At 36.0% G+C, this 26,641-nt stretch overlaps 1 protein-coding gene across 3 annotated transcripts; it reads right to left on the bottom strand.

Moving 5' to 3' along the window:
• Nucleotides 1-1,278: 1,278 nt before the first annotated feature.
• Nucleotides 1,279-25,173, bottom strand: hsd3b7 (hydroxy-delta-5-steroid dehydrogenase, 3 beta- and steroid delta-isomerase). 3 transcript variants are annotated; one of them, XM_052132236.1, is made up of 7 exons: nucleotides 25,048-25,173; nucleotides 17,364-17,615; nucleotides 8,839-8,994; nucleotides 7,003-7,111; nucleotides 5,226-5,325; nucleotides 2,540-2,702; nucleotides 1,279-2,297 (listed from the first exon to the last, which is right to left on the bottom strand). In XM_052132236.1, the coding sequence occupies exons 2-7, from the start codon at nucleotides 17,521-17,523 to the stop codon at nucleotides 1,882-1,884; spliced, it is 1,104 nt and encodes a 367-aa protein (XP_051988196.1). In that variant the 5' UTR covers nucleotides 17,524-17,615; nucleotides 25,048-25,173; the 3' UTR covers nucleotides 1,279-1,881. The 3 variants fall into 3 exon arrangements, with proteins under 3 accessions (XP_051988196.1, XP_051988195.1, XP_051988194.1); XM_052132235.1 differs by lacking the exon at nucleotides 25,048-25,173 and adding an exon at nucleotides 24,581-24,697; XM_052132234.1 differs by lacking the exon at nucleotides 25,048-25,173 and having other exon boundaries at nucleotides 17,364-17,869.
• Between the last annotated feature and the right edge of the window lie 1,468 nt (nucleotides 25,174-26,641).

Here is a 26,641-nt window from a genome sequence, read left to right on the forward strand (position 1 = left end):
GGTAAAATCATGCCAGGCAGACTTTGGAATGTTGTAAGCAACACATCTACAACTAATAAAATTGATAAGGGGTGTATTAGATTTATAGTGTGCGAATAATCAAGCATTGACAATATTCAATCATTTTGTCAGACACCGAAGGGCCCCCAAATCAAATTCTGCTTAGGGCCCCATAAAGGCTTGGGCCGGCCCTGTTTGAGGTGGACCTTGTGCCGGCACATGACCCGCGAGCCCCTCAATCTCCATATACTGCATCTAAGCCGATACAGTATGTGCATGATCAGGTTAGGCCCTCTGCAGGAGCGCACGGCCTCGTCACATTCAGCGGTTCTGATACTGGAGATGATGTTCTGTCTCTCACTGCATCTGGCAAGTGGTCAATGGAGGACGTTGCCACCCTTCCCCCAGCAAGGGCAAGAAGCGTACACACAGCACTTACAAGAAGATGTTTCTTGTCCTTTCAAGGGTGGTCGAAGAGGCGGTAGCAGCACATCTTTGCTCGGTGAGTAGCAGAGTGTAGAAATCATGCCCTGTTCATCCTTCCAAGCCATGTCGACTGACATCTGCACTGGCTGGAAAAGCATACTCCGTGCCCTCTGTCCCATTACGCGGATGCGTGGTGGTCCATACGGGCATTTCCGACTGGGTGCTAAAAACAAACGCACATGGTAATACAATACAGTTTGCATGTCAGCCACCATGTGTTCTGTCTTCCAAGTTTCCTTCCGAAGACGTGCCGGTGTTATGAGCCAAAATACACAATCTTCTCACAAACAACGCGATAGAGGTTGTTTCAGATGAATTAATAAGACTGCTGTTCCACTTTCACAAGATTTGCAGATAGTCAGGACCCAAGCGCAGAGTGAAAAAACAAAAGGATTTATTGATACAAAAATAAGCAAAATCAAACAAAAACTACCCTGTAGGGGAAAAACACAATCTAGGCTTGGAGCCCACTGAAGCTGGGCTGGGGTGGATGAGCTGGGTACAGGACCAACCGTAACCGACTAGGAACAGGTACACAAACAACACCGACATGGACACGAAACAAGACGATCTGGCACTGGTCAGCACACACGAGGAGACTAAAATAGGAAAGGAAATCTAACAGGTTTAAGGGCAGGGCAGGTGTAACAAATGGGCGGCGGAGGTTGGTTATGGTAAGTCACATGACATCTATAATTCTTCATGTTCATGGTTTGGGGAGCAGAAAGGGTGCCACTATATTCATGCTATGAGCATGATTCTAAAAAATTGAAGTAAAACATATAGTGCTTGAGTTAATTTTTTATTTTGCTTTTCAATTCTTTTTTACAGAAGTGTTTTATTCAAACAATTAAATAAAATAAAAGGCAAAACTATTAAGGTTTATATTATAAATAAACAAGTAAATATGGTGGTTTGTATACATTGTTGTATAACATTGATAAAGTACATTCTGCTACAACTGCAGCCATCAGACAAAAGAATATGACACATTTCTGTATTGATATATTTCCGTCAAGATCGCTTGAGTCATACATTTTGAAGTTGCACACAGAAGAACATAAAAATGCTGTGTGTGATGTAAAGCATATCCCTCCAACTGCTACCATTCCCTGAATAATTTAATCAAATACATTTAATTTATTATTTATCTGCACAATAGATCATGACAGCAGTAATTCTATGTTCTATTTAGCTGAACCAGTTTTAATTGTTTACATAAAGCACATATTGTGTGCATTGCTATAGTATTTTAGACTCAAACAGTGTATACTTGTCTGAATAGGGTGGCATAATACAAGAAGCCATGAATAAGAGAAACCTATTGCTTGACAAAAAAAAATCTCATGTGGCACAATTTGACCACAGGTATGTTAATTATACATCAAGAAGCTGTTAAGTGTTCTTTGTGCTGGTTTCTAAAGGAAACGTGTTCACCCAGCTCTGTGTGCGTGCCAGGCATTGCTCCCAGCTGTAGAGTGGTTGGTATTGAAAGTGTCGAAAAGCCTTGTCTGTGTTCACAGTGAAGGACGTGCAGGCCACTGCGAGTGTGTATCCATTGAGCAGTGGTGTGTAGTTGTAAAATGGCTTAAGGAGCCAGCGCAGCAGGTCGTTCATCCATGCTATAAACCATAGCACCCACAACGGCACCTGTAATGCTCGAAATTTGAAGGCCGACAGAAATTGCATGTTGAAGTCTTCGTAGCTTTTGTATGGCGAGTCATCGTAGCAAAAATAAAATTCCCCACCCAGCCTTTCAGGATGCTCTCGCAGAGCACGTGCTGCCAGCAAGTGCATCCAAGCCACATTACCTGCATGCACAAAAACACATCAGTGTTATTTAAAAGATTACAGGGTGGGGCATGTGGAGTCTTAATTAATTCCACCTAAAATCTAAAAATAGGAATAACAATGTAGCAACTATAACAACTTTAAAGCCATTAAGTAAACATAGAAACATTACCAAAACATTATATATTTTTGTGCTGAATTTGTATTTATTTTTTATTTAATGAGATCACATTTAATCAGCACAAAGTATCTGACGGCTGACCTGCATAGACCCGTCCATGCTCTGTATCCCGTGGAACTCCTCTGATAACCCGACCACCTGTACGGACCCCATTTTTGTAGAAGTCCTTCATGAGCTGATGCTGTTCCCCATAGATACCTGTTGGTCGCAGAGAACATGTGTAGAGAGTAGCTGCTCCCCTTACCTAAATATAGTAAGTAGGACAAAACGAGAGAGAGAAAATACTAATTTATTGCAGCAGAAAAGCAAATAGATTATCCTTACATAAGAATACAAGCCACCAAGGTGCAGAAGACCTATTAACAGCATTACAGATTTAGATGCTTGTGTATAGTTGTATAGAGCTTGTTGTATAGTAAAGATTTACAGTGGTGTTAAGAGAGACCAGTGAATGCATGGCACTCTGAAACTCCAAGCAAAGGCGTGACTAGGAGAAAGGATTTTAGAATTCCAGCATTAATCAATGAAATGTGAAGTTTGTTTCCCTTGAGTTTGGGAGGGTGCAGTATTGTGCAAAATCTGGAAAACAGGAACTAGTTCAATGTAAGCAAAAAACAAGTTTAAATGAATTCCATCAAACTTTCAGGGAGTAAAGAAGTTTCAGTTCATTAAAACTGCCATTACATGTTTTTGTTGTGTCCTATTCTGACATGACTCTTGATGAATTGTCACTCAATGTAATTTATGGAGTAGCTTATTATATGATCCAGCTTATGCCAAAGTAAAAAAGGTAAATGCATCTTGCATCTTCTGGACTTAGTATGCGTGCAAAATAAAATGTGAGTTTAGAATAATAATTTAATGATCTTACTAACCAATATGTGAATGAAAGATGGGAATTGATGCTTTTAAGGAATATTACAGGTTCAATACTGCCCTACAAAGGCAAAACGCCGTAACATCATGTTTGGTCAAAAATGAGTTAATGTCATTTTTGGGGTATTCAAGACCTCCTTTATCATGTGAATAAATATCGTGAGTCAATTTGATTGTTTTAACGAGAAATTAAAGGGCTATGACAACCGTAACATCCAAAACCATACGAGAAACCACAGCAGAATGCCGTAACAGTTGTTGACTGACCATCTTGAGCTGTTTGGTGGCCCTTAACCCTTTAACTGTCACCCCTCCCCCTTTTTTCGCATAGACATGAAAATCACTATCCAAACTTAAATGGTTGTATTTCAAGAATGCTTTGTCATATATACCTATGGACAAGTTGTGTTCCAAATTTTAGGTTGATATCTCAAAAAATTAGCTTTCAGTAAGATTTTATTTGGGCGCAGTAAAAAACTTGGAATGAGCAGTCTCTAATCTCTAATGTATTGGTCCAATGTTTAATTAATTATTACTCTAAATCTTGCATTTAAATACATATACCTTTGTATTCAATTATAATTAAATTATCTTTATTGTGAAAATATGTATTGTATTTATTCATACTGTACATACTGCACTGCAAAGTAACTTATCTGTTATACTGTTTAACTGTGTTAGTGTTGCCGCACTATCCTGATCATTATAGCACTAAATAGGAACAACCAAAGGTCTTCTATATAATTTAAAACAAATACCATGATGACTAGACCTTGGTTAGGTGTTCTTATAATGGATGTAAGTATGGTGAACAGCAAGTAAATATTGATTATATGTCAGTTACTGACCTTTTGCCTTTGCATGACTCCTGATTTTTGGCACATGATACAAAGGCAGAGTACAGTAACTGCCAAACAAGGGTCAAAGGTCAATTTTGAGCTCAAGATTTTTTGCATACAAACATTTCTTCTGTATAGCAACTAGTTGTGAAATTATAGGAGTCCTACCTATAATACTTTTGTCTGGACAAAACAGAAACTTTAAAGTCATTTTTCTCAGTTTCACACTCAGAGTTAAGGTCTTTTGCTTTTGCAGGGCAGAATACAAGTTAAGCTCAATCGACAGCATTTGTGGCATCAAAATTGTATATTTATTTGCCCCTTTTCTTAAAAAATAAAATAAAATACACTTTCACAAGACAACAATATACTTTTAAATGTGATTTTAGAGTGATAAAACCACTTACAATAACATTTTGTGTAGTTAAAGCCAATTTTACAACTTCGTTACCATGACGATGTAATGTCAACGAACTCTAAAATAACTGTAAAATGATGATTTAAACAACTTTCAGCTCAAATAATACATGAGTTTTAACAGAAAACTTAATTTAAGTCATTTTATAAAATGTTAAGCTTCACATTTCTGCCTTTAAACTCTCCAAAAATTTGCCACATTCACTTCCATTGCAAGTGACTCACTGCAACCTCCTTTTTGTTTTTGTGGTAGTCATCATTATGCCACAAATGCTGTATTTAAACCGGACTATTCCTTTAAGCTAAACTAAAAGAGGTAAATGTATCATGTATCTTCTGGACTTAGTATGAGCGCAAAATAAAATGTGAGTTTTGTAATTTAATGACCTATCTAACCAATATGTAGATGAAAGATCTACAAATTGATGCTTTAAAAATGCCTTAAAATACAGAAAAATCTGTTTCCACATTTTCAACAGGATCTGTATGCTTGTGGATGGTGATTGTGAGTTTTCTAAATTATTGAACATGCTAAAATAGAAAAGTTGGGATCAACAATATTGTGAAATCTCTAAATCTGTATTTTTATGTCATTGTCACTGAATCCAGATTGTGAAAGAGAGATTTTGTAGTACCTTTGTGCCATTGGCTTCCAGCACCATTTTTTCAGCTGCAGCTTTGGTTTTAGGGTAAGCCATCTCATGGAATACATTATATGGAGTATCTTCATCCCCTCTAAGAAATAAAATAAAATTACATACAACAACAGAATCTTTAAAATTCAACTCAGATTTTGCTTTTTTGTACATTTTTAAAGTTTGTTGCTAATGCAGCACAGATAATGTCCAGCAATAAAAAAATATATATTTTCATGAACTTGAAATCACCACAGGCACTTGATAAAAAGAAAGTTGAGAGTGCTATAGTGACAGCAGGGGAGGATGAAATACAATCTTGTTGCTTCTAAATGAACAAATTCCTGTAATCAAGGAACTTCATGTGTGTATGTTTTTTTTAGCATATTTCAAAGCTATATAAGACTTAGATTTTTCTAGCCTGTAGGAGGTAGAAAAGATGTAAAAACTGAAAGTGTGTGTGTGGGTGTGTGTGTGGGTATGTGAGTCACTCTCCAGGGTAAAGGTTAATGTTTGTAGAACATGGCGGTAATTGAACAGTTTCAAGGTTTTGCTCTGTGCATCTGTGTATGTTTGTAATTACAGTTATGGGCAGGGCTTTGGTTAAAAGACTTTCTTGCAGATTCAAATGTGATGATGTAAAAGTCATCAAACAAATCATTAAGTAAAAGATTGCATGACAAATATTTATTTTAGAATGTCTGATTAGAAGACCTACATGGAATTTGCTTCCACAGAACACCACAGACATGTTAAAAATACATTCTCTGAAAACCCTAAATATCTTATGCAGTGTTGTTTCTAAAACAAGATAAATCAAGTTGATCTTGTTTTAAGGAATTTCAGATATTTTTACAGGAAAAGAATCCAAACATTATTATTAAGAATATGATTTTTGCCCTACTATCAAAGCTCTTACTCGAAAAAAGAAATAATGATGGTGAATGGTCTTGATAAAAAATATATGATTGTGTCTGGTAACATGTGCATGTAAAATGTCTAGAAATAGTATTTTAGCTGAGCGTAAAGCTGACAATTTACACAAGGTTTATTTCTATTTCTTCTGCTCCAAACGTACTTCTCTGTCTGCTCGTATGAATGTAACGCATTATAAGAAAGTGTTTCACCGCTGTTCAAATACACTTTGGATCACATCATTTATATGTATAAATGTTTTCCATCTGAAAGGTCTAAATATTAAATGAAACAAATGACAATAGAATGTGAAGTAATCTCTTCAGTAATCAAGATACATTTTGACTGTAACTTTATTCTAATTACCAGTTATTTAAATTAAAACTGTAGTGGAGTACAGTTACTTATATTTTGTATTTTAAACACATAATCCTCATCTCCATTGATTTTAACATTATTTCCACAGACTTTATGGCATGAAAGTGACAAGTTGGAAAAGGGCAGTGACAGAGAATTATACCAGCTATATCTAGCTTTCAGATAGTACAATGAGCTTTCACAGGTTGAGTCCATCATGTCTGTGGCCTGTAATCTTTCAGTATGACATTTCCAGATGTGAATGGAATGTTGCAATTCTGTCAAGTCATTCTGGAATGCATTCAGCATCTGCAAGCCCTTATTTCCAATAAGGTCTCCTACACATTCTCTCAGTTAAATTTGCATTCGTTAAATTCTTTTAAGTCTTTAAATTTAGTAAATATTTGAAAGATATTTTATCTGTTATATGAACACACATCACTATGCTGAGACTCTTTACATAAAGAAAAAAGAAAAATATTGTACATAAATATTACATAAATACCTGATAAATGTATCTCCTTTTACATTCGGACCAACCACCTCCATGGAGCTAGTATAGATCAGATACTGAATACCATTTTCCACACAGGCATTTATTACATTCTCCGTTCCTGTTGGAGAACAACATTGAGAAAGAACAAGATGTAATGTACCAAGTTAGTTTCCTTCAGTTAACTAAACAGCATTAACATAAATTACAAACCCTTACATAGGGAAATCCAATTAGGAAATCTTCAATTAAACTATAAATTGTAGTTAAATTGTATTGTGGTGTCTACTTCATGAATATTTTCTGAGGTGTTAACATATACTTGGAATGAAAAACAGTTTTATTTATTTGAAAACTGCTCCTGCTGCTAACACAAAGATTTGTTACTGTTGTATATAGTAAACTGCACCTTTAAACAGCTAAAATTAGGCTATTTGTGTAAATTAAACTGAACATCAATGAGCATTATTAAGGACAGAATGCAACTGGACTGCCTGAGAGATTCCAAGTAATGTTGCCAGAAGTACCAGATAATCTGAATGAGAATCTAATCAGCAGATGTTTTCTGGAGTATATAATCAAGTGATTAGCGGAAAAACAAATGTGTGTCTGACTTTTAACTAACCAGACCCATTCAGTGGCATTCTAAAAAGCACATTCTGGGAAAATAAAACAATGCAGATATGAGAGCATGGGAATCATGATATGATATGATATGATATGATATGATTGGACAGGATCCAAACTGAAAGAAAATTCCAACAGGACAGTACATTCTTGTTTTCATATGTGTTATCTGTGTGTTTTTATCTATATCAGCACAATGGACTATCTATATCTATGGCCAAAATATCTATTAAGAACACCTAACCAGTAAAACAAAATTGGTGTGTCACAAATATTTGAGAGTTGAAAATGGCTGATGAATAAGTGCAAAACCATGAAAGGGACGAGAAAGATCGTAAAACAGGACAGATCAAATTATAACTTTCTTTCCATCTGTGTTGCAGGTTATGCTAAATACATATAAAATGTCAGACATATTTTAAACTTAGAGTAAAGTCCCATTAATTATCTTACAAAGATGTGAGTCATTGCATTCAAACCTTCCCACGCTATTTCTCATAAAGCCACATGATGTGCACATGCTGTGCACATGCTAGCAGGAGGCTATTTGAAAATAGCAATGAACTGATGCTAAAATGCACATACTAAGCACAAGTTCTATATTACACTCTCTCCATTAAACAAGAAGTCCACACAAACAACAATCAAAAGAAGTACCGCCTTGTGTTAGAGTAAATGATGCATTTCCGGACCAAACTTTCAGTAAAGCTTTATGTTTACTGTAAATGTCACCAAAAGGAAAACTGTGGGAGAAACCGCAAGCTACCAAATACCTTCTAACATTTACTCCAAAAATAGTGGAGAGTGAGACATATTTTTGAGACAGGCAGCATTCTTGAGATGTTTAATTCTTTCATTTATTGGTTTTAATTGTATTATTTTCCAGTCTATCTGTTTTTATTTATTTATTGTTTTATTTCTTAAATAATTTTCTTTAGCCATCTCTTAAAGCTCAAATATGCACAGAAATTCATTGTAAAAATAATTGAATATTTTATTTTTAAAAAGGTCTCCTGAATACTCCTCCCATTGTCCATTGGTCGAAGAATCAAATTGTCCTTCCCCAAAATAATGCCCCTTGTTGCCGTGTCTGACATATGCTGGAATAAGTAAGTAATTTATTATCAAAACATTTTAACACTTCAAATTTAAATCCTTTCAGACTGCAACAATTTGACATTATGAATACCCATAACTTTTTTCTTTTTTTTTAACACTTACCTTGGACATTGACTGCATAGATGGTCTTTTCAGGGACTCTGTACCACACATCAACCAAACTAGCTGTGTGGATGATCAGGTCTGCTCCCTTAAATGCGTACTGTACGCTCCTGTAATCCGTTATATCTCCCTGTGTCAACACAACCTTCACATGCTCTGAGAAATAAAGAGAGATAAGATGCACAGTGCCAAAGAAGATTATTTTAGTTCTGATATTCAGGCAACATTTATAGACATTCTATAATTCTTACTGTATCTTATGCATATAAGATTATTCGTAGTATAAGGTATTTCTTATTATGAAACTGAGTAAAAACTCTTCATTTTAATTGAAAAAATAAGAATATAATCCTGAGAGATTATGTTCATGGAGTTAGCTTTATGACAATTTTACTTTAAGGGGCTGTTCAGATGCAGCGCAACAAATATAACAGAACACAAGTGTCTCGAGACACGCTTTTTAAAGTTGATGCTTGCTGGGTCCAAACATGCATGCTTTCCTAATATATAGTATGACAAAAGCAGCATCTCAGTTGAGTAGAGCATCCGAATCAGAAGCACAGTTTTGTCAGATTTTACTGCCGATTTGAAATATGCTCTTTGATCGTAAGCTTCACCAACTGTTTGAAGAACTGTTTCGGTCTTTCCCCATTTAAGTAGATAAGAGCTGCACTTGTATGCCGCTTGTTTACAAAGAAAAACAGCTGCCCAGTCTGCCAGTAGCAAAAAGATGGCTATAAAGTGGACTGACTTGCGAAAAAAGGTCAGAATCCTCAGGATTCACAAAACAGTAGGTGAGAAATACCCAGATGACCTACTGTATACATTTCTTGCCCACTGTTTTATGAATCCTGAGGATTCGGAGTCAGTCCACTCGGTGGCCATCTTTGGAACACTATGTGCAGGCATAGGTAACTACATCCACCGAAATTCTGAAGTGCGCATCCACTGGACACAGTATTCATAATGCCATGGGAGCCGAGAAGACGTCACATTCAAAACTCTGAATTAAAAACAAATGGTGGAGAACCCAGGTGGCTCTTTTCAACTGTAAATGCTATACATAACAAGAAACCTGTTCCTTGTGAACAAAATCAGAGTAGATTATTTTCATGGCTGTTTTATCATACGTCATATATTCGGGTCAGAGGAACATGCCCACATTCCCATATGAATTATGTCTGGGACTTAGGAGTTGCACAGACTAATCGACTTGTCGACTACTACTAGCGTAGTTGACAACGTCAGCAGGAAGTCGACTAGTCGCTCACCACATGATTTATAAAATGCATCTGTAGGAAATAAAGCGGGTGTGAAGCCCAGTGGCTCTGCACCAAAACGTGATGTTCTGTGAGACTCACATTAAAAGACATCCAAGCAGAATGCACTTCAGAACTAGTGTTTGTAACTCTGCTCAACAACGCAGGCATCAACATAACAATCAACAACAATCTTATACATTCTCCACATCTGTATTGCACAAGCATTGCATCAACACTAATAATGTTGAGAGTATTTCATAGGCTACATTGATAAAAAGAGGACACAAATGCAACGGTAACCTGCAATATATGCAAATTGGCCTTCAAATATAACCAAAATACTAGTGTTATGCTGACCTAAATGCTGTTTGCTCCTTCAAGAACATAAGTCGGTGACAGTTAGAAAAGCACTTTAAGTTGGATACATTCACTTACAAAACAATGCCCAGACTATCTGTCATTATTTTCCTCAGGTGTCAAACTACAGCACACATATCCATGACAACCTATAGGACCCCAGACATAGACTAGCTGGTTATCTAATGCCTGCTGACCTATAGATAAGTTAATATTTTTGTAAATGCATATAATTATTATGCATATATGTGGAATAACATCACTGCTAATCGAACTTGACTCGACTAATGTGCTCGACTAGTTGACTATTAAAAATCAGTAGTCGTGCAACCCCGACCGTGAATGTATTCATACTAGTCAAATGAATAGCTAAAAAACATACTTAATTTAATGGCTCTTTAACAACTTCTTTGCAAAAGAAAATTATTTAATAGATGTAATACATGCTCACACATGAATTTGGACACAGCTGTTCTATGACACAGTGACACACTTATGACAGTGCAAAAACACTGAAACAGTGAGACCTGGTGCAAAGCGTTGCAAATTTACAATTTAAAAAACAATGGAAAAGGAGCGCAGATCACAAAAACATGTTCCGTCTGAACGGCGCCGTAGGTTAGGCTAAAAAATTGCCATAGTTATATAATACAATTTAATCAAATTTGTAAAACATTTCTTTCAATATGACAGGCAGCTAAGGACTCATGTGACTATCAGTGTATTTAATAATAAAAATAATGCAATAAGTATGTTAGAGAAAAAAGTAGTATTAATGAACAGAGAGGGAGTATCATTTAAAAAATTAACCAGGCATGCTGGAAATTCAATATGTGCCTGAAAGATATTTTCCTGGGAACTGGTCACAATGTGTCTGTTCCAGAGAAGACGTGTGCTTTTAAAATCTATTTCCATCAGTTAATGGTCGGAAAGCTATAACTTTTAAGATTTCCATGGTACTGGAACCAGGATTCCAAGATCCTCTCACAAGCTTCCATTTTATTTTTAGCAGACATTCGTGAGGGCCAAGTAGAGAACAACAAAGTGTCTGGATGTGTTTGTGACAGACGCTGTAAAAACCAACTGTTCCAGCATCCTCTAATCTCTTGTTTACCTCAGAATGTTTCCTGATGACAACAATGATACAATTATGCACACAGGAAATAAAGTATCTCTTTCCCAATCCACACAGTGGAAACGAAAAACCACCCCTTTCCTAAAAGGGGTGGTTTTTACTAAATGTATTGTTCTCCGCAAAAAACTATGCTGCATTAAAAACATTACTGTCTATTTAACTGCCCTAAAAGAAAACAGCTATTATTGTGAGTGAAACACGAGGGTTGCAACATAGCAGTAAAGATGTCAACACATAAACATTAAACTGGTTTTGAATGTTTGAGGAACTTTAGAGATACATAAACATGCCATTGCGCTATTGGGTCAATGTTCGCTTCTAATAAGAGACAGTTATCTAACTAGTTATCTAAGGTTAACTCTTTCTGTTGTCATTCAGACTGTCACCACCACATGTTAAGCTGGAGTACATTTCAGGCATCTTTGTGGAGTGTGGTGAACAATCGAACAAGTTTATGTGCCCCCCCCCCCACATTCAAGGCAAAGAAGAGGCTCCATTTTGATTGGATCATGGCAGGACCAACATAAACAAATGTCAAGCACAGCCATCAGATAAGCTGGTTGGACCTACACACGGAAAGAGACTTCTCATTGGTTCATGACTTATTTTCCAGCACCAAAATCTGAAAATCCTATCCTAGCTAAGATGGTCATAAAAATTCCAGAGGCAATGTTTACGTCCCATGTGGTAGAAAATGTTGAAAAAAGAAGCCACAAAGACAAATCTTTACACACAAACTTTACTCCTAAAATGGACTTCAACTGCAAAACATCTCCATGTTTGTTCACTGAACTGTTTATGTAAATTGCAGTTGTTTGATTAACACAATAGTTCACAAAATCTGAACTATAAATATATATATTTAATCTTTCAATATCATGTTTGGTCTCTATATCTTCAGAAAAATGCTGAGTATTTTAGAAGAGGCTTGAAAAAAGTACAATGCATAGATAAGACTTTTACGACATTAACTACGTTTCCATCCAAGGATTTTTTGCAAAAAAAAAAGTTTTAGTGCATCAAAATAAAGCTGATGGAAATGCACATTATCGCTAAAATGTCACAAATGTCGACATCATATTTTTCCATTTAACTCAAGCGCATAAACTATGTCGATACATCAGATGTTCTGAAAACTGGTTTGGAAAAACGGTCTATAAAATTGGCATTAATGCAAAAATGTAGTCACATGACAGAATTTGCCCCAATCGTTAGCCCCGATGTTAATCATGACGACAGTATTGAAAGCCAATTTATTGTACGTGATTATGGATTGATCTTTACGGCATATAGCGGCAATCTGCAAACGTGACACTTCCAGGATTGCCAACACAAATATCTTGTGCACATTGAACAAATGAATGGACTCTGTTTGTGATGAATTTTAATCGCAGTATCCATCCGTTTATTTGTTAAAGTTTCTATTCCACACCATTCAAAAAAAAAAAAATAGATGACAGTCATGAAATTAGCCCACAAAACATAAAACATATCATTTCTGTGCACAAAAATAAAAAATGACGTTTTTTGGGAACACTTACAGTTCAATTCTATTAAATTATTGTTAGGTTTACTTTTGAAAAAAAAGGAAAAAAAAAGTCTCTGTATTAAATATAATAAAATACCAAACGAAAAAAGCATTAAATTAAAAAAATTACCAAACCAATAAAGCATTAAATAAAAAAATACATTACCATATGAATAAAGCATTACATTAAAAAAATAAATTACCAAACGAAAAACAAAATATATATTTTTAGACCTATATATGCCTTTTCTTTACACAAACTTAAATCAGCCGTACCCTTTTCTGTAAACCCTTTTCGGCTGAATGACGTTCTCAGAATGTTCTGCACTTTTTTCTAAGACTATAAACAATCAGAACTATTTGTCCAAAGCTCAGTTCACTTTCAAAAAATGAGCTTTTGAACTTTTTAAAACGTTTAAACACTTTAAATCTAACAATCTTTACCTCAGATCACATTTACTGCTTCTTCAGAATTTGCTTTATGAAGCTAAAATAAATTAGATGATTATAAAGTTCAGTTGGTCGTTAAAAGTTGCTGGAGAATTATGCGGGACATAATGCAGTTGTGATGGCGATACTTTTGATTACATGATTGTTCAAAATATTGAATATCAGGAATGTATCATATGTAAACCCTGATATAATACTGCAAAAAAAAAAAAAATCTTTAATAGCTGTGCACACCGTATATACACATCGATTGAAGGTCCTTAGACAAACTTTCCCCCACTACATTTGCCGGCAGGTTGCCAGCTTGAACAGGGCCATGACGATCCGCTTTCGGGTTGGAACCCTTGCCAACCTGCAATATGCGCAACATCATGCGCAATATTACAGTCCTATCAGAAGGGCAACTGCTCACTTTTGATTGCAATTCCTCTTCTGATTGCTTTTATTTGTTAATTAAAATTACAGTAAACTGACTAATTTCAATGAATTGGCCCCAATTTATAATCAATGCCAGCGATATTTGTGAGGACAACAATACACAAAGGACAATGGATCCTGCAGTATATAACAAACTCTAGCTAATAGAGAACATTTGATCAGCAAATTGAAGCCAGATGCAACTTCAAAATCTAACTTCCAAACTGTTTATCTAGGAAGGTGTTACAGTAAATACAGAATAGTTCAAAAAAGACTTGTGCTCCAGCTGAGCACAAGTTATGCTGTTCATTTATCAATTTAATTTAGGCCTACTCATGAATAAAACCACATAATTGTTGTATTATTGAAATAATTCTCTCTCACATACTGTTTAACACAACGAGTTGCTCAATTATAGAGCATTTAAAGATTCTTCTCAGTTGGGGATGGTGAAATCTAGAGCTGTTGGAAAAAATTGTTTCAGCGATGCATCGCAATTCATACTCAAACAATTCTGAATCGATTCTCAAAAGAATCAGAATCAATTTTGAGTTCAGTTTAAATCACAGTAGAGCAGTAGTGTGTGCCAAAGACAGATGTAGAAACAAAAATGTGAGTTAAGTGCATACACTAAAGTCAAATGCATAAACACGAATGTTTGCAGACCAGCTGTATCAAACACAACCATTTGTGAAACTACGATCTCGACATTCTTTCACAAACGCACGCACATAGCAACGGGAGAGTTTATTCGTGATAAGCCAACAAACAACATGAAAGACGAACTCGCACCCCTAATTGCACTGATTTGCACACAATGGGGGAAAACACAGAAGAAAATATTGACGAGGCAGCGGTTCGGGAGATGATGATGTTTTCATTTCATTATTTTTTCTCCTGGTGGTGAAAAGGGAGATGAGAGGAGGTAATTGGATTGAATGACTGATGTACGTGGCCCTGACCTTGCAAGTGCCGAGCCCAAATGCTCAGCCAAGCCAAGGCTGTCATCACAGTGAAATTTCCTGTCTTTTCAATGTCCTTTCAGTAAGCCATTTTATACACATATTTTTATGAAGATAAATCGTTTACAAAACTCGAGAGCTTATAGATTTGTTTTTGAGAACTTGTACAATAAATATTTGTATTCATAACTTTAACTTTTCACTCACAGCAACGATAAACAAAAACCTGTGTTTTAAATTCAAAGTTGCAGACAAATAGTCACAAATGTGTAAAATTACATTCACATAAATACAACAACAGACACAAACTTGTATTACATATTTAATTTTGTACTTTAATTCACTTTCGCAGTATAACAAATCGGCTGTTACAACCTCTCAGGTCTGCCACTGCAACTTGAAATGTTCCCGCATTGACTTTTGCAACTACTTTTGCGATAAACCTGTAGCAAATCTCACCTGTGCACTTGTAAACCCAGATGCAAGAGAGAAGGCTACTGGTGTTGGGCAGGGCCAACGAAGTTGTGACAGAGCTGGAACAACTGATGCCGGACCATTCAAAGCGGTTCATCTTAAAACGTGATGACTTCACGCAACTGCGCCACATCAGCACCGTTTTTTGCAAACAAGTCCAATGGCTGGTTGATGCAGTGGCAGGATAAGTTAAATAACTTGACAATTAAATGATTTAGAGTTTATCATGTAACAAATCAAATGAGACGATTTTATCAAGTTGATGAATGCAGAATGTGGCGAGTTGTACGTGGATGCTGCAGAGAATAGCGTGAGCCTCCACACATGCTAGGTCTTAGTTCTAGTTAAAAGTGTGTTTAAACAGTTTTATCAGCCCATCCATGCTGATCAAGACTTAAAATTAAGCAGTAAGAAAGTACACATTGATGCACATTGATTGAAAAGATTAAGATATATAATTGCCTGACTGTGATGACTTTAATCATGATTATTTGAGATTACCGTGGTCACATGCACTTTTAATTTAAATCCCACATAGACATTAAATGAGGGAAATCATTGAATACTAAAAACACCAGAAAATGCACATTTCTATATCTCTAGTTCAGATGCAGCGGGAGAATAGATTCAGCCATCAAGTAAGTACTATGATCCCTTTTGATTGGTCCGACATCAGTTGTTCCAGCTCTTGTAATTGGTCACAACTTTGTTGGCCCCACCATGCCAAGCACCAGTAGCCTTCTCTCTCACATCTGGATTTACAAGTACACAAGTGAGTTTTGCTACAGGTTTATCGCCGATTTGTGGTTGTACGGCGAAAGTGTATTAAAGTACAAATTTAAAGTGTAATGCAAGTTTGTGTCTGTTGTTGTATTTATGTGAATGTCATTTTACACATTTGTGACTATTTGTCTGCAACTTCGAATTTAAAAAACAGGTTTTTGATTATTGTGAGTGCAGACTGCAACATTCAACTTCAAATTTGAATTTTTACAAGTATTCACATCATTGCTGTGAGTGAAAAGTTAAATGTATAAATACAAATATTTATTGTACAATTCTCAAATACAAATCTACAACCTCTCGAGTTTTGCAAACGATTAACCTTAATACATTTCCTGGTTTTGCGTCATGGTAACTATCAAACAGAACCTTTGATTCTTTCAAAACTATGCACTCTTCTTATCACAAATGATTGCATATGGGTCAATGACGTGACACTCTTTTTGTCTGGATCTACTGAAATCTACAATTCAAAAATACATAAAACATTTAATTCAAACAAAACCATTACTTGAAAACACCTCTGAAGATGTTTTCCATATCTAGATTCAAAGTCATTTGGATTTTTTCTAGGGGTTGAGGTCAAAATTGTCTCAATTGTATGTAGCAATCCATAGCTAGTATTAAAAAAAAAAAAGTCTCAATAAAGGCTGAAATTCTTGAAAAATAAAAGTTGATAGTCGAAGAAGATAACTCATTTAGATCCCCATGAATTATTTTTTAAGCATCATATATTTTTAAAATTTTTATGAAAAGGCACATTTTGTTTAGGTCACAACTTGACATGTTTTAATTCATTAAATCTTTTTCCTTTACATTTCTACAACCGTGACGCACGTGTTTTAAACTAGGTTTTTTAAATATTTATAATGTTACCTCGGACAACGTGTTTCTTTGTCAACTGCCCATTTATATGGTGGATCACAGAGCCAGTAGAATAAATATGTGACGAAAAGTCCAAGCAGTATGTAAAAAAAAAATAATAATAATAACCTTAAGAAAAAAAACAAAAAATCAAATGAACGCTGACTAAAATCATGCCTTGCTAGGTGCGCAGTTCACTATGATTTGAGACACAAAGGTAGTCTAATATTCTACAGTCTTGTATAAATCTGTATACTTTGGTGCAAACAACAGAAAAAAATGTTCACTCTTACCTGTACTCTGATGTTGTAGATTTGGGTAAATGTGTTTATCAAAAAGCCTTATCTCCTTAATATTTTCTTCTTTTTCCAACAGCACTCGCATCAGATGCTGTCCAAGAAAACCGCACCCTCCAGTTATCACATAGGTTAACTTCGACTTTTCATCAGACATCTTTGTACTCCGTCAGGTCCTCTCCCGTTATTGACTGAAGTCAGTGTAACTTGCGATGCCAGCGTTCACCAGTCAGCTGTTCACCAAGAGTTCTGCGAGCGCAATACAGGACGACGTTAATACAAGTTCACCATTTATGCAGTTAAAGAGGAAGAGCCAAATTACAAGACGTTAGCCCATCTGTTTGTAGAGAAGGATATCAATGGTTCCTCCTCCTCCTCGTCGACGATTTATTGCCGTATAGGTCCCAACTTTCAAACCTAACGGTTAAAATTCAAATAAATTCAATGGTCAAGGCTACTTCAGTGCCTCAGACTCTGCCATTCGCATAAGTTCACAAGTGAAATAATGCCAATGAGTCTCTCGAGAGTGATGTGAGAAGGCAGTGAGAGATTGCTCAGCGTTTCTTAACTCATACTGGTTTGGGGGGTTGACATTTCTTAAACTTTGTCTTAGAGACCAAAAACACACAAAATGTAACATTTTACAATAATTTTACAGCATTTATTAAACTTAGTTACTGTTAATTTAACATATACTAATACATTATTAAAATCAAAAGTTGTATTTGTTGACATTAGTTAATGCACTTTGAAATACCATGAACTAACAATGAACAATTGTATTTTTATTAACAAAGATTAATCAATGCTGAAAAAACGATATTGTTAATTTATTGTTTGTTCATGATACCAAATGCATTAAATAATGTTAACAAATGGAACCTTATTGTAAAGTGTTACCTTTAAATCATACCATCTGCACTATATGCCTTTGACAGACCTCAGAAATTGACAGACAGACCTACTGATAAACAGAATTGGGGAAACCTGCACCTCTCTCCCCGATTTGCCCTCCATTACACTGGTGTTCATCATTTCTTTCCATTTGACTTTTTTCATTAGTGTCTTTTGTAAACGCTCACTCAACCACGAGCACCAATATGGCTTGAGTCTACTCGCTCATACCACTCTCTGCACAAAAGTTATCTCGGTTCATAACTTACAAGCCCACAACAAGACATTAATTGAAAGTCATGCAAACAAAAATGAAACTTGTGTGATTCATTCTGAGCTAATGTTGGTATCAATGTATTGTCTAGACAGAAAACTATGTTTGACACAAGCTTTTTTTTCCTCAAAAAAAATGACTATGTTTTTTGACTGATGCTGATGACATATATATTTGTAGACTGTTTTGTTTTATGTGGACCAGATAAGATAAAGCCTTTATGACTAAAATATGTTTAGTCACAAAATCTGAGTATAGGTAAATATTAACATCATAATCTCTCTATCACAATCCCAACACCCTGTCAAGGACAAAGCCATTTAGCCCACATTAAATACTGTATGAATAAAAGGTTTAAAGGCTTAGTTCACACAAAAATTTAAATTCTCTCATGATTTACTCACCCTCATGCCATCACAGATGTTTATGACTCTCTTTCTTCTGCAGAACACAAATCAAGATATTTAGAGGAGTATTTCAGCTCTGTAGGTCCATACAATGTAAGTGAATGGGTTGCAAAATCTTTAAGCTCCAAAAAGCACATAAAAGCATCATAAAAGTAATCCATACGACTCTTGTGGATTAAATTATGTCTTCTGAAGCAAAATGCTAGGTGAGTGTAAGAAACAGATCAATAGTTAAAACTTTAACTATAAAATGTCACTTCTTCCCAGCTCAGTCACGAGGGTCGTATACACACTGCCTCTTGCATTGGAAAATTCACACCAGAACTGACGTGTGATATTCGTACAATACAAAAGCATTGTGTTCTTTACAACAGAGCAGGAGGAATGTTATTTAGAAGCTGAACTGGTTTTGCTCTAGATTTGTAGCTGTTTCTTTTTCAAGATGGTGCTTGTGTGTGCTTATCCTGGATGCCTAAACCTACTGAAAAACATTTTTGGATTTCATCTGCGGGTATCATCTCATGAAGAAAGACTGACTTTTCCCTGTCAAATGATACTGAGTGACTAAAGCTATGGCTGCTCACTAACTCAATACACCCATTGTTACTCAGAATATTGAGGGACTGCAGTGAACATTTTATGCCTGCCAATTTCAGACCGGCTGAGGGATCCGACTGAATAGACATTCCAATGCGCTTGAACTCCACAGTCATGACCATTCATACATTTTTAGTAAATTCAAGTTAATGGTGTATCTACTTCTTACACACACCTACTGTTTCACTTCACAAGACATTAATTATTCCACTGATGTCGAATGAATTACTTTTATGATGCCTTTATGTGCTTTTTGGAGCTTAAAGATTTTGGCACCCATTCACTTGCCTATGGACCTACAGAGCTGAAATATTCTTCTAAAATCTTCACTTGTGTTCTGAAGAAGAAAAAAGTCATACACATCTGGGATGGAATGAGGGTTTGTAAACCATGAGAGAATTGTAATTTTTCAGTGAACTATCCCTTTAAACTTTTATAAAAAAAAAAGACATGGGACTAGCAACCAAAGTGAAGAGAGAGAATCCTATTGAAACAATGTATCCCCTTAGTTCATCTACACTCACTAAGCACTTTATTAAGAACAATATAGGCCTAATAAAGTGCCTGATGTGGTCTTCTGCTGTTGTAGCCTGTCTGCCTCAATGTTACCGTAGACTTTGTCACATTGGATTTTCTCCCCTTTTTCTCTCCAATTTGGCATGCCCAATTCTCAATGCACTCTAGGTTCTCGTGGTGGCGTAGTGACTCCAGTTGATCAATCCAGGCGTTCGAGACCGCCAATCTGCGCATCTTATTTAGTGGCTTGTTGAGTGTTTTACTGCGGAGACCTAGCACGTCTGGCCATTCTCTGTTGATCTCTCTCATCAACAAGGTATTTCTGTCCACAGAACTGCCGCTCACAGGATGTTTTTTGTTTTTGGGTCCATTCTGTGTAAATTCTAGAGACTGTTGTGTGTGAAAATCCCAGAACATCAGCAGTTACAGAAATATTCAAACCAGCCCGTCTGGCACCAACAATCATGCCACGGTCCAAATCACAGAGATCACATTGAACTGAAGCTCCTGACCTGTATCTGCATGATTTTATGGCTAATTAGATAATCGCATGAGTAAGTGGTTGTGCAATTGTTCCTAATAAAGTACTCGTGAGTGTATGGAATGCACTGTAAGATAAAGTACATGACTTTCAAGACACATTATAGATTGAAGTGTCAGAGTTGGCCGTTGAACAATACATTATGATTTGCAACGATAACGCTTTTTGTTATTTTGTATCTAAACCATACTAAATACTTATTAAAATGAAACAAGTTTATTTAATTACTGAAGTGTTTGACTCATCACGGGGCACTGGGAGGAAATTCCTATGGAACTGACTGCAAATGATGTGGATTAATGTGGGATTTAATCACTTTATTTTTTAATGAGGCTACAGTACTATTTGTTTGTGTTAACAAATGCATTGTTTTAAGTGTCATTTCATGCATGCCACCCATGCATTTTATGTTGGTAAATTTTATAATACAAATGTAATTTGGTTAGGCCAGGGTTTTTCAACGTTTTGGTCCCACCCTGAGAAAATTGACAAGACCGTGCCCCCCTTGACCCCAATACCCACCAGCCGGTTTGTCCTTGTGACAACGGGATTACTTAACTGTTTTTAGCCTATAACTGTGATAAAGTTGCAGCACATGAGTCAGTCTCTATGCGAAACAACACTTGTCACAAACACATCGACCCAATATCATGTTAAACACATAATAATGGACACGTGTGATTTTGTTAAGCATATTTTCAGATTTTCTGCTCCTAGATAAACTTGTACAGCAGTTTTCCACTGAGGTGAAAGAAGATCAGCCGCAACAGATGTTTACTAATTGATGATTGATTTTACTCATGTCACTTACATCAGAATAGCATTCTTACAATACAACTTTAACAGTGTATTATGCTGCATTTAAAAAAAAAAAAAAAGGGGTTACCGGCCAAAGGCTAGTTGATTACTCAAATCTCCAGTATGGTTTCTCCCTTTTTATATCCAGCAGGGGGTATAGAGCATTACTAAGTAATTAAATTACTTTTTAGTTGAAAAAGTAAAGTATGGGATTACTCTGAATTTTTCAGAAATGTAATTATAGTTACTTATGATGTTATTAAAAAAGTTATTAAGATGTTATTATAGAACAATTCTATACAAAACAATAGTGAATTTAAAATAAAAATAGGACACAGTTTGAGCATGCACACACCCTCCCTGAGCGAGAGCAGATATATTTTAAAGTGCAGCTTAGTTTATTTGAGAGCATGTGTTCAGTTTTGAGCAAGCCAAGAACTTCTGCATGGCAGCGGAGAGATCTGCACTGGTGCAAATGGTAGGGTAGGATAGGGTAATGTGGGACACTGACTAATGTGGAACACCTAAGCTCCAGTGCATTTATCTCTTCTTTTACAACATTAAAGTGAACATGATTGGTGTTGAATCCAAGCAGGGTGTCAAGTAATTGAAATCACGTGACATTGCGGAAGTGATGTCATAAATATGGGCGGGAAAATCATCAGACAGGAAGTACCCCTATAGTCCTCTCAACGGTCAATGACATAGGATTTAGACAAAATGAATATTAAGGATATACATCTGTTATAAATAAAACAATGTTCTAAATTGTTTTCAAAGTATGTTTGTGATGTATTTGTACATCAAATGATGCAATAATATTGTGAAAATGTGTTAAAAGTATTTCCTGTTTGAAGCAATCTTTGCTGTCCCACTTTGGAAAAGGTTGTTTCGAAAGTGGAATAGCATGTTTTGACTAATGTGGGACAGTCTATACTATGTTATTCAATTGAGAAAATTTGCATTAAAGTTAAATGTAATACATGTATTTTTATTCATTTTTGGGGATTGTAATTCAGCAATATTATTTGTTTTAAGACCAGGATTCAAAACCTTGTCATGATTCACCATTTAGATATAGCAAAGTCAAAGAAATAGCTTTAAGTCACACTGATATCAAATATAACATAGCGCATTTTTAAAATACAGTGCATAGAACAAATACAATTTCTTATCCATCTATAATCTACGGTGGCCGAGAGAGCTCAACGTGCTGCAACCTAAAGAAGACGCATGCAAATAGAAAAAAAAGCATGCATATAGAAAAAAACACCAGCAAATTAAGAAAACATCTTCATCAGTTTCACAGCACACGTGTACTCCAAATACTCACAACACAACCAAATACAGAAACGCGCTGCAAAAGTTCACAACACAACCAAATACAGAAACGCGCTGCAAAAGTTCACAACACAACCAAATACAGAAACGCGCTGCAAGTAACACAGACCACAACAGAAATGTTTCCGGGGGGAACCAAATAAGTGACGAACCCGGCTGGGACGTGCTTACAGCAAAGAACTGATATTGACAAGAAGTGAAAGCCTATATTTTTTTTTTTTTTATAAATAAACTATATTAAAATAATTTTGTAATATATTGTATATAGAAATAATATTATAATATTATATTGTAATATTATACTTTTTTATAGTTCTTCTACTCTTTGCTTACAGCTCAAAATTCTACTTTATTTTATTTTATTTTATTTATTTTAACTTTTTTTTCCGCAAAACATACAGAGATTCATTTTTTATGACATACAACTTGTATACAATATACAAAATGTATTAACAATATGTTCAATGTCATCAGAAATGAGAAAAGAACAATGTGCTGAAAACTAAAATAAATAAAAAAGATAGAGAAGAAGAACATGAAGGAAAGATATTAATCTTTACATCAGTTACACCAGAGCCATTCTCTCCATGGCTCTGAGTTACATTATACAAATTGTTTCATGTTATGTTTAAATTTTCATAAAGAAAAGTTTCATAACATAAGAAGGTGTAGGTAATGTAGGGTCCAATGTTTTAAAGTTGAGACACGGACACACAGATATATAACGGATATATAAAAAGCATATTTTAACAGTTTTTTTGTAAAGTAAAAATAAATTTATTTGTAACCGTTATGTTAACAGCATTACATTTCTGTCCTCAGAACAGCTTTTCAGCTGATGGACAACATGCTGCGTTGTCATGGGAACATCCCAGATGAAAATAATTAGGTTGGAAGTTGTCTTTCATTGCTCCCTTCATCAAGTGCGTTCCAAACGGCTACATAAATGGCACACTAGTGCCATGCTCACTCCAAAGTCCCACTTGAAGAGCTCTGCCGTCTAACCCTTCGAAGGGAGTAGGGCATAGGGATGCTCACGTGTAATAAGCACGTCCCAGCCGGGTTTGTCACTTATTTGGTTCCCCCGGAAACATTTCCGTTGTGGTCTGTACTTGCAGCCCGTTTCTATATTTGGTTGTGTTGTGAAATTTTGCAGCGCGTTTCTGTATTTTGTTGTGTTGCGAGTATTTGGAGCACACGTGTTTTCCCTTTGAGTACAATAGCTGAAAATTGTCTTCTGATTTAATAAGGGAACATCTTGGGTATTTCATAATGATATAAGGTGTTGATATATTGTTTTGACAAGTCAGAATTGCAAAAAGTGTCCCACATTACCCTGATCCACCCTATAAGGATGCGCTCTTCCATGATCTGCATGTTGTGCTCTCGACATTAACAGCATTTGACGCCATTTATCTTCACGATACATTATTGTATTTAAGTTTCTTTTGATATTACTTGGTGAAATCAATATCAATCACCGCGCTCCCCTGACATGCTCGCCTCACAGTTTGAAAACTATTGTGTTTGGCCATATTTGGTTATCCGCTGTGTATCCTTTCAGATACGGTGCTAACTATCTATGTATGACTAAAACCAGACTTGCGGAGAGAGCGTGACCGACAACGAACACGTTTTGAGTCACCATCAGCATGATTGGACAGGCGGAATGAATGAACGTTTATCGACACTGGTATCGGCATTTCCTGTCCTCACTGTACCATCTGAACTGCTGCCCATTTAGAGTGGTTTAGAAAATACTAGTACAAACTCACAAAAATGGCGCAATTTATTCGCGCTACACTCTATTTGTAGTATTTAAAAGAGATTTTGCCATATTGTTTACCTGCGCCGACTAGCTGGAACACTCTCATATTTCCTCTGCACACTGGGTATTATGTTTAGAAACAGAGTACTTGTTTCATTTCAAGGATATCGTGTTTCTTCACATTACATCACCCTGTGTTTCCGAAGTACTTCTGTGAGGGTCCGTTGTATCCAGTCCATGACCCATAAACGCATTCGCTTATCGCAGAATCAACACTCAGAAAGAAGGTGCAGAAACTGTGTCAAAGATATATGGCGTCTTTTCATATCTGTTGAGAGTTTACCGACACTTTTTCCATATAAGCACAATGTTGTGAACTCAAAATAGCAATTGATAATTATAAGCTCAACAGAAATGCTTGCTTCTAACGCCCTCTTCTCATTTTCAGTAGGCTACTAGTGCAGCATTCGAATTCCACTGCTTTCTTTCATTGTTGTCTTTTAAATATTGAGGATATATATGATTAAACAACAGCTTAACCTTACCTCAACACCAGTGCATTTCCACATATTGCAATGCATCCAGTGAGTTCTATGTTGTTGTTTCTATTTCCTTTGTGATTTATTTGACTGATTTTGTGAAGGTGGTGTGCATCTTTCTCTCTACAAACTGAGCTTCCGCCTCATATCAGAGATAAAGAGAAAGAGGAACAGAAAATGAGAGCAAGAGAGAGAGGGGGGCTTTTAATACTTCCTTAGTGGTATGTCCATAACCAACATTTTACAAAGCACCAATCCATTTTCAACATCAGTAAAATCAGCCCATTTAGTAACAATGGCTGAAATCATATCACAGTCTTTTCAACTTACAGTTACTTCTGTGCCTAAATACGCCTGAATATTCCGGGTTTGATTCAAGTTAAGCTCAATCGACAGCATTTGTGGCATAATGTTGATTCCCACAAAAATAATTTGTCTAAGATATCAAAAATCGAGTGAGTGAAATCAAGTTAGTGAGGCACTTACAATGGAAGTGAATGATGACAATGTTTGGAGGGTTTCAATGGAGAAATGTGAAGCTTATTATTTTATAAAAGCAATTACATTCATTCTTATGTTAAAACTTTTGTATTATTTGAGCTGTAAAGTTGTTTAAATAGTAATTTTTACAGTCGTTTTAGGGTTTACAGCGTTATGTCACCATGGCAGTGATGGAAAATGTTAGTAAGCGATTTTATGACACTAAAATCATGTTGACACACATTGTTCACCTCTTGTGGCTACACATTTGAACAGCCACAGCCCATGCATTTTAAGTCCTTCAGTGTGATTCAACATTAGCACAGTTTCACAATGAATAAGATCCTGTATGGGCATCATACATTATGTGGCAGTCAACTAGTACCAACATGTAAAGGCACACGAGGTACAATTGTATCCATGACTAGTTGGGCTGTGTTTTAACTAAAGGTACAGAAAAGGTCCCCTTGAGGGTACCGCTGCAGTAACAGCCCTTGAACCTTAAACAGTAGGAATATTCCAGGTTCAACAGATGTCAAACTCAATAAACTGCATTTGTGGGATAATATTGATTAGTATAAAAAACATTCTCATCCCTCGAAAAAAATCGGGGTTACAGTGAGGCAGTTATAATTGAAGTGAAAGGGGGGCCAGTCCTTAAACATTTAAATACTCACTGTTTCAAAAGCAGCGGCGAATTCTCAGGGCCAGCAAAGCCTTCTCTGCTGACCTAACATGCCAAATAAATATTTCTCATTCTCACTCACCTTTTTGCCTATGTATTTTTAATCACTTTCCACTCTTAATTAATCTACAAACAAATAGAGAAAAACAAAAAATGTATCCAGTCAGACTTTATTCCTTGATGCTTACAAGCGAAGTGTGACAACTGTTTCACAAATCACATGCCCGAAGCCGCGTGTGAGTTTGAGCTCCATCCTCTCAGGCCTTCAGAATTTCCACAGAATCCCTCAACAGTGCAAATTAATGAGAAACTAAAGACAAATTGTCAGATTCATCAGCCAATCAGATTGATTTATTTGTTCTTGGTGGGTGTGATCTTTAGGATATGTCGTGGTCGAGGCCTTCTAGCTGGCCTTGAGTGACGCAATCACGCTTT

The sequence above is a fragment of the Xyrauchen texanus genome, chromosome 8, assembly GCF_025860055.1.
Source record: "Xyrauchen texanus isolate HMW12.3.18 chromosome 8, RBS_HiC_50CHRs, whole genome shotgun sequence".
Classification (NCBI taxonomy): Eukaryota; Metazoa; Chordata; class Actinopteri; order Cypriniformes; family Catostomidae; genus Xyrauchen; species Xyrauchen texanus.

Coding starts and splice junctions, on each gene's coding strand:
- hsd3b7 (XM_052132236.1), bottom strand. CDS start 17,523: ATGTCTGATGAAAAGTCGAAGTTAACCTATGTGATAACTGGAGGGTGC. Junction 8,995..17,363: donor TCTACAACATCAGAGTACAG/GTAAGAGTGAAC, acceptor TTTATTTCTCAG/AGCATGTGAAGGTTGTGTTG. Junction 7,112..8,838: donor CTATGCAGTCAATGTCCAAG/GTAAGTGTTAAA, acceptor GTTCTCCAACAG/GAACGGAGAATGTAATAAAT.